We start from the raw sequence: 15109 nt of genomic DNA, 5'->3' as shown, positions 1-15109 counted from the left end.
TTAAAGGTATGGAAGAGAATTTATTTAGCTTTGTGAGGTTTTACTTCATAATACACATACCCTTGGCACAGGAGGGGCCCCATTCAAGTTTCATAAACTGCTTAATAAGTAAATATTTATGTTGATTTTATGAGGCTTTGAGACATTAAGTTTGAGAAAGTTAATGGTTATCAGGATTTGCATACAAGATCACAAAACAGTAAAATAAACCAAAGAACAAGACTTCCTTACAACCTCCGAAACATAATAAATTGCAATTTCTAGTGAAATCTTTATTCCTATGCTATATTCATTTTGGTCTCTTATTTTCCATTTTATACTCTTTGACTTTCTTGGAACCTTTTGTATAATCTCCTCTATCTTAATAGTATAGTCACCTATTTTAGCTTGACTATATTTTTATCATTCAGAGTAGGATACACTTACTAAGCCAGTTATACTCCAGTAAACTTGTGAATGAAAAAACATTAGAGAACAGAGAATTAAGAACAAGTAATAGAGTCATTATTTCACTGATCCTCACCTAATTTCAGGAAAATCATGTACCTAAAACAGCAGTTCTGACTGATAAATTTTTCCATGTCTAAACAGAAAGAAAAGTGAAATTATAAGAATCCTATGATAGTTTACTATACGTTATGTGCTTTTAATAGTTCAACACTGGTAATGTTTGAAAATCAAGAGTAAATTAATAGGCTAACATTTAAAAATGTATACTTTAATAAGTATAAAGTGTATAAATAATTAGGTAAGCTTGTGGAGAAGCTGACCAAGATACATAAATTAGGAAATACAAGTGTCCATCTAAATTTTCTATATTTCATTTTTTTCATAGTATTTATTAAAGGTGTTTAATATACAGTTTCTCATCTGTCATTTTGGAAGTCCTTTATTGTACAGACAATTCTATTGTCTGATGACAAACAGCAGCCACCATGGTTATTCAGGACCTCCACGCTGAAAAGGGAAAAATAAAGCAGTAAGATTAGATGTTAAATTGACCCAGGAAATGTTTTGATGGTAACTTTACAAATTTATACAATCTTCAGCAAGTAATCTTTGGTGGTTTTTTTTTGTTTGTTTTTTTTTTTTTTTTTTTTTTTTGAGACGGAGTCTCGCTACAGTCACCCAGGTTGGAGGCGTAGGAGCTGATCTCGCTCACACTGCAGTTCGGCCCCAGGTTCACGCCATTCTCCTGCCTCAGCCTCCGAGTAGCTGGGACTACAGTCGCCCGCCACCACGCCCGGCTAGTTTTTTGTATTTTTAGTAGAGACGGGGTTTCACCATGTTAGCCAGGATGGTCTCGATCTCCTGACCTCGTGATCCACCCGCCTCGGCCTCCCAAAGTGCTGGGATTACAGTGTTTGTTTGTTTTTGAGACGGACTCTCACTCTGTCGCCCAGGCTGGAGTGCAGTGGCCGGATCTCAGCTCACTGCAAGCTCCGCCTCCCGGGTTTACGCCATTCTCCTGCCTCAGCCTCCCAAGTAGCTGGGACTACAGGCGCCCGCCACCTCGCCCGGCTAGTTTTTTGTATTTTTTTAGTAGAGATGGGGTTTCACCATGTTAGCCAGGATGGTCTCGATCTCCTGACCTCGTGATCTGCCCATCTTGGCCTCTCAAAGTGCTGGGATTACAGGCTTGAGCCACCGCGCCCGGCCAATCTTTGGTTTTTAAAAAATAGTTTTGAATTAGTCAAAACTTTAGGGTACTCATATCAATTCTTTTTTTTTTTGAGACAGAGTTTCCAGAGTTTCACTCTTGCTGCCCAAGCTAGAGTGCAGTGGTGCCATTTTGGCTCACTGCAACCTCCGCCTCCTGGGTTCAAGAGATTCTCCTGCCTCAGCCTCCCAAGTAGCTGGGATTACAGGCACCCGCCACCACATCCAGCTAATTTTTGTATTTTTAGTAGAGACAGGGTTTCACCATATTGGCCAGGCTGGTCTCCAACTCCTGACCTCAGGTGATCCACCTGCTTTGGCCTCCCAAAGTGCTGGGATTACAGGCGTGAGCCACCATGCCCAGCCCTCTTATCAATTCTTATAAACATAATGTCAGACCTGGAAGGGACTCAAGGTTGACCTGTCCTTAAATTTCTTGGTATCAAGAGCTCTTTACACTCTGAAAAATTATTGAGGACCCCAAAGAACTGTTTTTTTATGTGATTATATCTATTGACATTGATATACCACGCATATTTACAGAGGGATTTGACTATGGTGTGTTTCTCGTAGTCTTGGCCTACCTGACCATCCTGTCTTAGCTCTGACCACACTCTGACATGACAATAGGAGTAGCATGTAAATCAGCAAATGAAATCCCCAAAGCCCAAATGTTATGGTGTTTTGCATAGCCTTGGGACAAAGAGCAACGACTTACTTGGATAAATTCAATTTCTTCTTGAGACACAAGTTTCCTTCTGTATTTCTGAGGTAATGTTTTTATTATTTCTGCAGTATCTGGTGGACCCTGATACATCAACAAATCTGGTGATTTACTTCCCTTAGAATGTTGTGAAATTACAGAAGAGTGAGATGGTAGCCCTGCTGATCTCAAAGCTTCCGATACTGAAATTAAAAAAAAAAAAAAAAAAGACCGTATTAGAGAAATTGTTCAGATGTCAAAATACTGAGTCTTAAAATACTATCAAATAATCAAGTCATTCTTGAAATGAAGTCATTCTTCAAATAAATCTTGAAGTACTATAATTCCAAAAGGTAAATATTGTAGGGTAACTCAGTTGGCTATACATATTTCATAAAGGTTTCTAAAAACAAATAAGGGGGTAGCTTTAAAATTTTTATATATTTATTGTTTAGAGATGGGGTCTTACTTTGTTGTCCAGGCTGATCTTGAACTCCTGGGCCCAAGCAAGCATCCTGCCTCAGCCTCCTGCTATCCCACCTCAGCCTGTGAGTAGTTAGGACTATAGGCATGTGCCATTGCACCCAGCAAAGGAGCAGTTTTAAGTAAATGAATTACAAAAATGTAAAATAATGAAATTTCTAGTTAGTGGAATTCGACCCTTTAGGGGAACCTACACTACTTAAGCTTATCTCACATAACCACTCATAGGCCAACACATGGTGGAGTTTACAGGTAATATCTTACAACAAGGAATAAGAAAGTCAGTAAATGTAAATGAGGGTAGTTTTCTCAGTATCTTCACACTTGTTTATCTTAATTCTTCAATAGTTATAATAAGTTAAAAATATACCTATAAAATGTGTTGAAATTGCCTGAATTAAAGCAAGAGAAGCACAGAGGATCTGGTTTAAAAAAAAAAAAGGGTGGGAATCAGAGAAAAACAGAACCCTTTCAGAATCTTCTCCCATTAATTTCAAATAAATGCTAAGGATTAAGGCAATCCAAAAAATATTTACTGACTAGATGAATAGATAAATGAATGAATGAAAGAAAAGATGGTTGATGAGGAAAGAAACATAGGAAGGGTTATTATTTTCACAGTCTCTGCAAATGGAAGCATGGGAGAATCTTCTAAAGGATAGGAGACAATAAAGGTAGGACAAAATTTAGCCCATATAAACTCACTAGAAATTCAGAGACATCTTCTGTTGAGTCACTACCCTTTAAAATAGGGGTAATAAAGGCCAGGTGTGTGGCTCATGCCTGTAATCCCAGCACTTTGGAAAGCCAAGGCAGGCAGATCACCTGAGATCAGGAGTTCCAGACCACCCTACGCAACATGGCGAAACCCTGTCTCTACTAAAAATACAAAAATGAGTCAGGCGTGCTGGTGTATGCCTGTAATCCCAGCTACTAAGGAGGTTGAAGCACAAGAATTGCTTGAACCTGGGAGGGGGAGGCTGCAGTGTGCCAAGATAGCACCACTGTACTCCAGCCTGGGAGACAGAGCAAGACCCTGTCTCAAAAAGTAAAATAAAATAGAGGTAATAATTTTTTTTTTTTTTGAAACAAAGTCTTGCCCTGTCACCCAGGCTGGAGTGCAGTGGCATGATCTCGGCTCACTGCAACCTCCGCCTCCTGGGTTCAAGCAGTTCTCCGCCTCAGCCTCCCGAGTAGCTGGGACTATAGGAGCCCACCACCATGCCTGGCTAATATTTTTGTATTTTTTAGTAGAGACAGGGTTTCACCATGTTGGCCTGGCTGGTCTCGAACTCCTGACCTCAGGTTATCCGCCTGCCTCCGCCTCCCAAAGTGCTGGGATTACAGGTGTGAGCCACTGCGCCTGGCCATAAGTTAATTTCTACTTGCATGCTACATAGGGCACTACTTTGATCGAAGGTCCAATAGTCTTAACTGATTTTTAAATGAGAAATATTGCCTATAATAAAATACTCATTTATAAATATTCACGTACACAATTTTAAAAGAAATCTAAATAAAATACAACTTACCATTGGGTTTAGGATTGTCTCTTCTGTCAGGAAACCTTATTAATGGAGTGTGTGGTTTGACTACCTAAAGGAAAAATAATATGCATGAAAAACAATCTCATTAACTAAAAGAAATGATCTACTAAACCTCATAAATAGATACTTTTGTTAAACTTACTATTTGACAGCAACTTTAAATTATACTCTTCCCCAACCAGGAAAGCTGGTCTATGAATTATTAACTTGTCTATCTGGTAAACACAACTTTGTACTTTATATATAATCACAAGACTTTCATTGTACTATCGAAGGTGTACTTCAAAGCAACCCAATGGAGGAGATGATGTGGATTTTATGTTGCATGACTTATAGATTGGTAAGAATTGAAAGCTGGCTGAGCACAGTGGCTTATGCCTGTAATCCCAACACTTTGAGAGGCCCAGGCGGGCAGACTGCATGAGGTCACGAATTCAAGACCAGCCTAGCCAAGATGGCGAAACCCCATCTCTACTAAAAAAATAAAAAAAATTAGCAGGGTGTGGTGGTGGGCGCCTGTAATCCCAGCTACTCAGGAGGCTGAAGCAGAGAATTGCTTGAACCCGGGAGGTGGAAGTTGCTGTGAGCCAAGATCGAGCCACTGCACTCCAGCCTGGGCGACAGAGTGAGGCTCTGTCTCAAAACAAACAAACAAACAAATACTTCTCTATTAGCTGTTTCTTCACTTTCATAGCCAAGCTTCTTAAGAGAATGTTCTATCTGTCCTATTGTCACTCCCCTATTTAAAAGTTTGAAAACTGGCTGGGATCGGTGGCTCATGCCTGTAATCCCAGCACTTTGGGAGGCTGAGGCAGGAGGATGGCTTGAGCCCAGGAGTTTGAGACCAGCCTGGGCAAGAAGGTGAGACTCCCTCTCCACAACTTAAAATAAAAAAAAAAGAAGTTTGAAAAATGTTCCACAGCTTTCACGATAAAGTTCAAACTCTTATTTGGCACTCACAACACCCATCGTGATCTGGCCTCTCCTTACTTTGCCAGCCTTTCTCCCCAACTCTCTTATGTACCTGTTGCTCCAGGTATTCTGAAGTACTTTTCCTTTCCCCAATTCATCCTGCTATTTATCCCCATTCCATCTAGAGCTTATGTCCTCTGCCATGAAATCTCCCTCCCTCCCATCCCATTCCACTTCCATGCCTATCCTTCTGACTGCTTATCCTTTACAACAGCTCACATGTCACTCTTCTCTAAGAACTTTTCCCAAATTCCAAAGTCTGAGTTAAAAACTCCTCCTTATATTTTCAGAGGACAGGTAAGTTAGCCAATGATTATAGGAGAGTGCTAAGCTCCAGGACAGTCAGAGACAGAAAATTAAGCACTTCTGCAGCAGCATTCCTGTTACATGGTAAATGTCCAAGAAACAGTTGCCAAATAAGTGAATAAACCTTTTGTAAGTTAGGTCTAACTGTATAGGCATGTAAATATGTATTATATACTTATACAAATGTACATACACTGCAGAGAAAGAATCATTTGCAACACTGCTTTTATATACTTAAAAACATGATTTAATATGGCCTTATAGGCCAGGCACGGTGTCTCACACCTGTAATCCTAGCACTTTGGAAGGCCGAAGCAGGCGGATCACTTGAGGTCAGGAGTTCAAGACCAACCTGGTCAACATGGTGAAACCCTGTCTCTACTAAAAATACAAAAATTAGCTGGGTTTGATGGTGCACGCTTGTAATCCCAGCTACTCAGGATGCTGGGGCATGAGAAATCACTTGAACCCAGGAGGTGGAGGTTGCAGTGAGCCAAGATTGTGCCACTGCACTCCAGCCTGGGCGACAGAGCAAGACTTCATCTCAAAGAAAAATAACAACAATAATAATAATATGGTCTTATAAATTAAATTCCCACTCTGTTTGGTATCTCTACTTTTTAACAACAAAAAAAAATTATTTTGAGATAGGGTCTTGCTCTGTCACCCAGGCTGGAGTGCAGTGGTGTGATCACAGCTCATTACAGCCTCAACCTCCCAGGCCCAAGTGATCCTCCCACCTCAGCCTCCAAAGTAACTGGGACTATAAGTGTGCCCCACCACGCCTGGCTAATTTTTAACATTTTTTGTGGAGATGGGGTCTCCCTATGTTCCTTACGTGGGTCTTGAACTCCTGGACTTAAGCGATCCTCCTGCCTTGGCCGCCTAAAGTATGGGGATTACAGGCATGAGCCACTGCACCCAGCCCTACAAAGTGTTTTAAATGCAAAAAAGTAGAATGGCATAAGATAAACCCTGATATATTTATCACACAACTTTAACAATAATATATTCAACCTTATTTCATCATCCCTTCCCTGATTAAACAAATCCTATACATTTAATCCCATCTCATCTGTTAATACCTTCCACACATTACTGACAAACAGAATTTTTGTTAAATCATAACCCCAATACTTTTTTTTTTTTTTCCAATTTGAAAGCAGTGAAGCCAGGCTCAGTGGCTCATGCATGTAATCCCAGCACTTTGAGAGGCTGAGGCAGGAGGATCACTTGAGCCCAGGAGTTCGAGACCAGCCTGGGCAATATAGTGAGACCCTGTCTCTACCAAAAATCTAAAAAGTTAGCTGGGCAGGTGGCGTGGGCCTGTCGTGCCAGTTACTTGGGAGGCTTAGTTGGGAAGATCACTTGAGCCCGAGAGGTTGAGATACAGTAAACCAGACAAGATCATGCTACTGCACTGCAGCCTGGGCAACAGCAAGATCCTGTCTCAAAAAAAAAAGTCACTCTTTATTAACTAACCAGATTACAAATATAATCATGGTAGACACCTTAGTTCACCCTAGTTTTTGTTCAAGTGGGCCCCAATACTTTTGCCACACTTAACAATAATTCCTAGGCCGGGCGCGGTGGCTCAAGCCTGTAATCCCAGCACTTTGGGAGGCCGAGGTGGGCGGATCACGAGGTCAGGAGATTGAGACCATCCTGGCTAACACGGTGAAAACCCGTCTCTACTAAAAATACAAAATAACTATCCGGGTGTGGCGGCCTGCATTCCCAGCTACTCAGGAGGCTGAGGCAGGAGATTGGCGGGAACCCGGGAGGCGGCGCTTGCAGTGAGCCGAGATCGCGCCACTGCACTCGAGCCTGGGCGACAGAGTCAGACTCCGTCTCAAAAAAAAAAAAAAACCAGTAATTCCTACTATCATCTGATATTCAGCTTATGCTCTCATTTCCCCTTCTTGATTGGGTGTGGTGACTCACATCTGTAATCTCAGCACTTTGGGAGTCTGAGGCAGGTGGATTTCTTGAGCTCAGGAGTTTGAAACCAGCCTGGGCAACATGGCGAAACCCTGTCTCTACAAAAAATACCAAAAAATTAGCTGCGAGTGGTGTTGCACACCTTTAGTCCCAGCTATTTCAGGGAATGAGGCAGGAGGATCCACTTGAACCTCGGGAGGTCAAGGCTGCAGTGAGCCATTATCGCGCCACTACACTCCAGCCTGTGTGACAAAGTGAGACTCTCTCAAACAAAACAAAACAAAAATTTCCTTCTCAATTGTCTTTTTACATTCTAAATACAAATATGACAAACAAAGAACTCCAACTGCATATTAGTTGGATAACTAAGAAGCCAATCTGAAAAGGCTCCCACTGCAACCATATGACATTCTAGAAAAGGTCAAACTATCCATCTAAGATTTTTTTCTTTTTTTTCTGAGACGGAGTCTCGCTCTGTCGCCCAGGCTGGAGTGCAATGGTGCGATCTCAGCTCAATGCAATCTCCACACAGGTTCAAGTGATTCTCCTGCCTCAGCCTCCTGAGTAGCTGGGACTACAGGTAAGTGCCGCCATGTCCAACTAATTTTTGTATTTTTAGTAGAGATGGAGATTCTCCATGTTGGCCAGGATGGTCTCAATCTCTTGACCTCGTGATCTGCCCACCTCGGCCTCCCAAAGTGTTGGGATTTCAGGCGTGAGCCACAGTGCTCGGCCCCATCTAAGATTTATTCATGCCTTTTCATGGCTTGATAGCTCATTTCTTTTTAGTGCTGAATAATATTTCAATATCTGGATGTACCACAGTTTATCAATTCACCTACTGAAGGATATCTTGTTTGCTTCTAAATTTTGGTAATTATGAATAAAGCTGCTATAAACATCTGTGTGAAGCTTTTATGTGGACATAAGTTTTCAACTCACTTGGGTAGATACTATGGAGTGTAATGGCTAGATCGTACGGTAAGATTATGTTTCCTTTTGTATGAAATTGCCAAACTGGGATCAGTGCCGTGGCTGACGCCTGTAATCCCAACACTTCAGGAGGTCAAGGCAGGTGGAGCTCTTGAGTCCACGAGTTCAAGACCAGCCTGGGCAACATAGTGAAACCCTGACTCTACAAAAAATACAAAAATTAGGCATAGTGGCATGTGCCTAAAAAAGAAAGAAATTGCCAAACCGTCTTCCAAAGTGGCTGTACCATTTTGCATTCCCACCAGCAATGAATGAGAGTTCCTGTTAGGTGGGACAGTAATAAGAATTCACATCTTTGTCAACATTAAGTGTTGTCAAGTGTTTCGGATTCTGGCCATTCTGATAGGTGTGTAATGGTTGTCTTAAATTGAAATTCTCTAATAACATATGATGTTGAGTATCTTCTCTTTTTTTGAGACAGAGTCTCACTCTGTCTCCCAGGCTGGAGTACAATGGCGCGATCTCGGCTCACTGCAACCTCCGCCTCCCAGGTTTAAGCAATTCTCCTGCCTCAGCCTCCCAAGTAGCTGGGATTACAGGTGCACACCACCACACCTGGCTAATTTTTGTACTTTTAGTAGAGATGGGGTTTTGCCATATTGGCCAGGCTGGTCTCAAACTCCTGACCTCAGGTGATCCATCCACCTAGGCCTCCCAAAGTGCTGGGATTATAGGCGTGAGCCACTGTGCCTGGCTGAGTATCTTTTCATTAGACCTATTTGTCATTTGTATATCTTTTTTTTTTTTCTTTTGAGACAGGGTTATGCTCTGTTGCCCAGGCTGGAGTACAGTGGTGTGATCTCAGCTCAGTGCAACCTCAACCTCCCGGGCTCAAGCAATCCTCCCACTTAAACTGATCCTCCCACTTCAGCCTCCCAAGTAGCTGGGACTACAGGTGTGCACCACCACACCCAGTTAACTTTTTTTTTTTTTTTTTTGAGACGGAGTCTCGCGCTGTCGCCCAGGCTGGAGTGCAGTGGCCGGATCTCAGCTCACTGCAAGCTCCGCCTCCCGGGTTCACGCCATTCTCCGGCCTCAGCCTCCCGAGTAGCTGGGATTATAGGCGCTGCCACCTCGCCCGGCTATTTTTTGTATTTCTTAGTAGAGACGGGGTTTCACCGTGTTAGCCAGGATGGTCTCGATCTCCTGACCTCGTGATCCGCCCATCTCGGCCTCCCAAAGTGCTGGGATTACAGGCTTGAGCCACCGCGCCCGGCCCCCAGTTAACTTTTGTATTTTTTGTAGAGACAGGCTTTCACCATGTTGGCCAGGCTGGTCTTGAACTCCAGGGCTCAAGCGATCCACCCAGTTCAGCCTCCCAAAGTGTGTATATTTTCTTTGATGAGGTGTCTGTTCAGCTGTTTTGCCCATTTTAAAATTCAGTCATTTATTTTTATTTATTTTCTTGTTGTTGAGTTCTTCTGTTTCCTTTTTTCTTTTTTTTCTGAGACGGAGTCTCGCTGCAACCTCCGTCTCCCAGGTTCAAGCAATTCTCCTGCCTCGGCCTCCTGAGTAGCTTGGATTACAGGCGCCCGCTACCACACCCAGATAATTTTTGTACTTTTAGTAGAGATGGGGTTTTGCCATGTTGGCCAGGCTGGTCTCAAACTCCTGAACTCAGGTGATCTGCCCGCCTTGGTCTCCCAAAGTGCTGGGATGACAGGCATGAGTCACCATGTCCGACCTTATGTTTTCTATAGTAGTCTTTTATCAGATATGCCTTTTGAAAGTATTTTCTCCCAATATGTGGCTTGCCTTTTTTTGACAGTGTCTCACAGAGCAGAAGTTTTTTAATGAAGTCCAGCTTATCAATTAATTTTTTTATGGGTCATGCCTTTGGTGTTATATCTAAAAAGTCATTGCTAAACCTAAGGTTAGTTTTATTTTCTCCTATAAGGATTGATTTTATAGATTTGCATTTTGCATTTAGGTCTAGGATCCATTTTGACTTAATTTTTGTGAAGGACATGAGGTCTGATGGATCTCCAATTTTTTCAGCACCATGTTGAAAGACTATTTTGTCTCCATTGTATTCCCTTTGCTTCTTTTGTCAAAGATCAGTTGACTATCTCTTTATTTTTACCTTTTCAAATCTCAGTTTTAGCTATGCCTCTTATAAATAGTATAGCACTGGATTTTCATTTGTTAGCCAGTCTGAAAATGTTTTACTTTATTATTTATTTTTTGAGACCAGCTCTTGCTTTGTTACACAGGCTGGGGTGCAGTGGAGTGATCGTGGTTCACTGCAGCGTCAAACTCCTGGGCTCAAGTGATCTTTCCACCTCAGCCTCCTGAGTAGCTAGGACTACAGGTACACATCACACACCACCCCTCCTGCCTGGCTAATTTTTATAGAGACAGGGTCTTGCTATGTTGCCTAGGCTAATCTTGAACTCCTGGCTTAAGCAGTCTTCCCACCTTGGCTTCCCAAAGTGTTGGGATTACAGGTGTGAGCCACCGTGCCCAGCCAGCTTTGTCTTTACTTAATGTTCTGAGACCATGCTACGTGACTTCCTATCAGTTTGTGCCAATCAGTCTTTTGGCACTCTTCTCTTCCTTCAAGATATGGATCAACAACCAAATTCTAAGCTCTACGTTTTTTTTTTTGAGTCAGGGTCTAGCTCTGTTGTCCAGACTGGAATGCAGAGGCATGATTATGGCTCACTGTAGCCTTGATCACCCGGGCTCAATCTTCCCACATCAGCCTCCTGAGTAGCTGGAACCACAGGTGCACGTCACCATGCTCAGCTAATTTTTTACAATTTTTATAGAGATGGGGTCTTGCTATGTTGCCCAGGCTGGTCTTGAACTCCTGGGCTCAAGCCATCCTCCTGCCTCAAACTGTTGGGATTACAGGCATACACCAGTGAGCCAAAGTGTTGGGATTACAGGCATACACCAGTGAGCCTGGCCTAAACTCTATCTCTTACTGGCACTGTAGTCCTAATAGGCTTGTCACAGAGATACTCAATACATTTTGCTAATGTTATATGTAATTATTACATAATATTAGCACATACTTTGTTATTTATTTTTTGAGACCAGGTCTTGCTCTGTTAGCCTGTTACACAGGCTGGGGTGCAGTGGGGTGATTGTGGTTCACTGCAGCATCAAACTCCTAGGCTTAAGTGATATTATGTTAGCATATTGGTAGTATTCTTTTCCTTTTTTTTTTTTTTTAAGAGTGCAGTCACGAACCTGGTATGAATTCTAAATATGTGAGTACAGGTCTTTGTTCCTATGTTAGAAGGGCACAGACCATTCCTTACTGTATATCTCACGGTTTCTTCATTTGTTTGCATGTATCAGCTGTTAGTATTGCTTTGGACTCTACCATTTTAACCAACTACCACAATTTGTTTATGCAAAAGACAGACATATAGATTGTTTCTGGTTTGGGGGCTAACAGAAACAGAGCCAGGGACCCCAAGGCAGCATGTACAGTACCTACCTGCTGAGATGCCACACTCCTGCTGCTAGGCTGGAATCCCTCAGCTCTGGACCCCAGTTCTTTGCTAGTAACTCTTTTTTCTCTATGAACATTTTGGTACAGAGACTATGTGCATTCACTTCTCTTGAGCAGTAAACTTATGAGTAGAATTGCTGGGTCATAGGGTAGATACATGCTTAACTATTAGAGACTGACAGCTTTCCAAAGTGGCTGTAACATTTTATATTCCCACCAGCACTACTGAGGGTTTCAGAGGCTTCACATTCTTATCAACACTGACATCTAAATTTTAGTCATTTTGGTGGATGTGTAGGACCTCATGGTTTTAATTTTTATTTTCCTGGCAAGTAATGATATTGAGCCCCTTTAAAAATGTTCATTGCTCATTTGGGTATCTTTTGTGCAACACCAAGTCTTTTACCCATTTTTAAATTGTTATATGTTATTGATACATATGGTTATATATTATGGATAACAGACCTTTGTCAGATAGTCTCTCAGTCCTTACAGAATCTTTAACTAGTTAATGCTCAATAACTACCCACTGAATAAGTGAGGATCATTCACTGCAATGGGACCAAAAACTGGGATCTAGGATTATCATTCAGACAACAACTTCAGGAATTTAGAAAAAGGTCTTTTAAGAGATGTACTTATATAAAGCGAAATATACTTCTCATATCAAAGATAAAAGTCAATCATAAAATAAAACACTTTCAGGGTTCAAAGACTATGTAAACCAACCACAAAAGCGGAGGTTGTGTCCCACTTATATAATAATTTTACCTAAGTTAGAACCGCAGCTGGAGAAACAAATAAAAAGGCTATCAGGAGTTAGTAGCTGATAGGTGGATTAACGAAGTTACTTTAGCTGTCTATCTAAACCAAGTGAAAACAGGCTTGTGAAACCAACGCTTATACACACACACACACTAATTAAGCTTAAATAACATTTTTCTATTCCCCTCATCTGGCGTGTAGCCAGACACTTGGAGAGGCTGGGGAGCACCCGCTCTGGCGAGGGCGCAGTACGCGGCGCCAGTTGCCCGACCATTCCCAAGACCTTGAAGGGACACTGGGTCAGATCCAGGGTTCACTTCCTTCCACGCCCCGCTACCGCCTTCCTTCCGATTGGCTGATCGGGGGGCACCACCGCCAATCCTAGACGGTGATTGGCCAGGCTACCGCCAGGGCCGCCTCACCCACAGACGCCTAAGACTAACAAGGTCCTGGCGGAGGAGCCGGGCACCCCGGCAGTAGGTACAGGACCTACCTGCGAAGATGCTGCACGCTTCGCCAGGCTGGAACCCTCGGCGCCGGACCCACCTCACTGCCCGGCCCTAGAGGCTCAAAGTCCCATCCTGACACACACACGCGGGCGCCGCCGCTGGCCCTCCGCAGAGGCGCGGTCACCGCGCAGATTCTGCCCACCGCCTTTCCTCCCCGACGCCGTCGCTATAGTCAGCACCGTCCTACCGGCCAAGGTGCGGAAACGCGACAAATTGCTTTACCTGAACGACCCTACTGGCAGACGCCATCTTGCTGCCCATCATGACCCCTAGAAGGGGCAGTTTCCGGGGCGCGAGCTAGCCGCGGCGATCACCGAAGTCCCGGGCGGCTGGGGGCGGTGCTTCTCGGGACGTCGCGGAGGCGGAGACCGGACTGGGCCCGCCTCCGCCGTGGGGCTGGCCCCGCCCCCTGTGCCTAACCACCCCCCCCACCACCACCCCACCCCCTTCTCCCTCCTAAGATCGACCCACGTGTGTTCTATTGTTTCGTTTTGAGGACAAAGTTTTGTTACGGTGGGTCTCTTTTGCTCATATGCCTATAAATTGTCTAGGACCATTTCCTTTCCAGAAAGCAAGTTTATAATTTCGAAACAGTTCAAAATTTTATCTGGAACCAAATAAATAATATAACCTTCTGATCTGCCAGTTCTTGCAAAGATTTAAAAAATTAAAGAAAAACAAAAACCCTGCGGTTTCCTAAAATGAATAATTTTGTTAAAACGGTAGTGGCAGGCTCACAAGAGTTTACTCTGGCTTAAAAAGGGTCATGTCACCGTCTTTTGCTGATTGGCATTGCTTGATTGTAATTTGGTTTCTGTTTTCTTTACCGTTTATTACTCCTGATATTGAATTGCTGGGCCTTTGCTTCAAGTTGAGATAACTCAAAAATTCACAAATATTTGAAACGTAAGCCACCCATATCTTTTCCCCAAAGTTACATTATGAGCGGGGCGCTATGACTCACGCCTGTAATCCCAGCACTTCGGGAGGCTGAGGCGGGCGGATCACTTGAGGTCAGGAGACTAGACTGGCCAACATAGTAAAACCTGTCTCTACTAAAAATACAAAAATTAGCCGGGCGTGGTGGCGGGCACCTGTAGTCCCAGCTACTCAGGAGGTGAGGCAGGAGAATTGCTTGAACCTAGAAGGCAGAGGTTGCAGTAAGCCGAGATTGCGCCACTGCACTCCAGCCTGAGCGACAGAGGGAGACTCTGTCTCACACACACACACAAAAGTTACATTACATTCTGTGATAAATAATGCTTAGGTTATATATAGTATTGTAAGCTTGACCAATGTGTTTGATGATATACATCAGTGATTCTAAGTCTTGGGATCTTTTTAGAAATATAAATTACTGAACCCAAATATGGTCTATTCGGATTCAGTGTCCCTAGAGAGGCCATTAACCCGTTTTTTTTGTTTTGTTTTGTTTTTTTTGAGATGGAGTCTTGCTCTGTTGCCCAGCCTGGACTGCTGTGGCGTGGCGTGATCTCGGCTCGCTGCAACTTTTGCCTACTGGACTCAAGCAATTCTCCAGCCTCAGCCTCCCGGCGCCCGCCACCACGCCTGGTTAATTTTTGTATTTTTAGTAGAGACAGAGTTTCACCATATTGGCCAGACTAATCTCCAACTCCTGGCCTCAAGTGACCCACCCATCTCGGCCTCCCTAAGTGCTGGTATTACAGGTGTGAGCCACTGCGCCTGGCCCCATTTTAATTATTTTCTTTTTTTCTTTTTTTTTTTTTTTTGAGACTGATTATCA

General features: G+C 43.2%; 1 protein-coding gene across 1 annotated transcript; it reads right to left on the bottom strand.

The window, feature by feature from the left end:
• MRPS36 (mitochondrial ribosomal protein S36) lies at positions 1-13699 on the bottom strand. Its single transcript, XM_003899762.5, has 4 exons — positions 13567-13699; positions 4378-4441; positions 2378-2565; positions 1-957 (listed from the first exon to the last, which is right to left on the bottom strand). Exons 1-4 carry the CDS (start codon positions 13606-13608, stop codon positions 940-942), a joined length of 312 nt encoding a protein of 103 aa, XP_003899811.2. The 5' UTR covers positions 13609-13699; the 3' UTR covers positions 1-939.
• Between the last annotated feature and the right edge of the window lie 1410 nt (positions 13700-15109).

This window comes from Papio anubis, chromosome 5, assembly GCF_008728515.1.
Source record: "Papio anubis isolate 15944 chromosome 5, Panubis1.0, whole genome shotgun sequence".
Taxonomy (NCBI): domain Eukaryota; kingdom Metazoa; phylum Chordata; class Mammalia; order Primates; family Cercopithecidae; genus Papio; species Papio anubis.
The sequence above is the reverse complement of the archived record's forward strand: the minus strand, read 5'-3'. Positions and strand labels throughout refer to the sequence as shown.

What these genes read in the sequence shown, in the direction of transcription:
- MRPS36 (XM_003899762.5), bottom strand. Translation starts at nt 13,608, where the DNA reads ATGATGGGCAGCAAGATGGCGTCTGCCAGTAGGGTCGTTCAG. An exon ending in CTGCCAGTAGGGTCGTTCAG is followed by an intron (nt 4,442 to 13,566) that starts GTAAAGCAATTT and finishes TTTTTCCTTTAG; the next exon opens with GTAGTCAAACCACACACTCC. An exon ending in AGACAATCCTAAACCCAATG is followed by an intron (nt 2,566 to 4,377) that starts GTAAGTTGTATT and finishes TTTTAATTTCAG; the next exon opens with TATCGGAAGCTTTGAGATCA.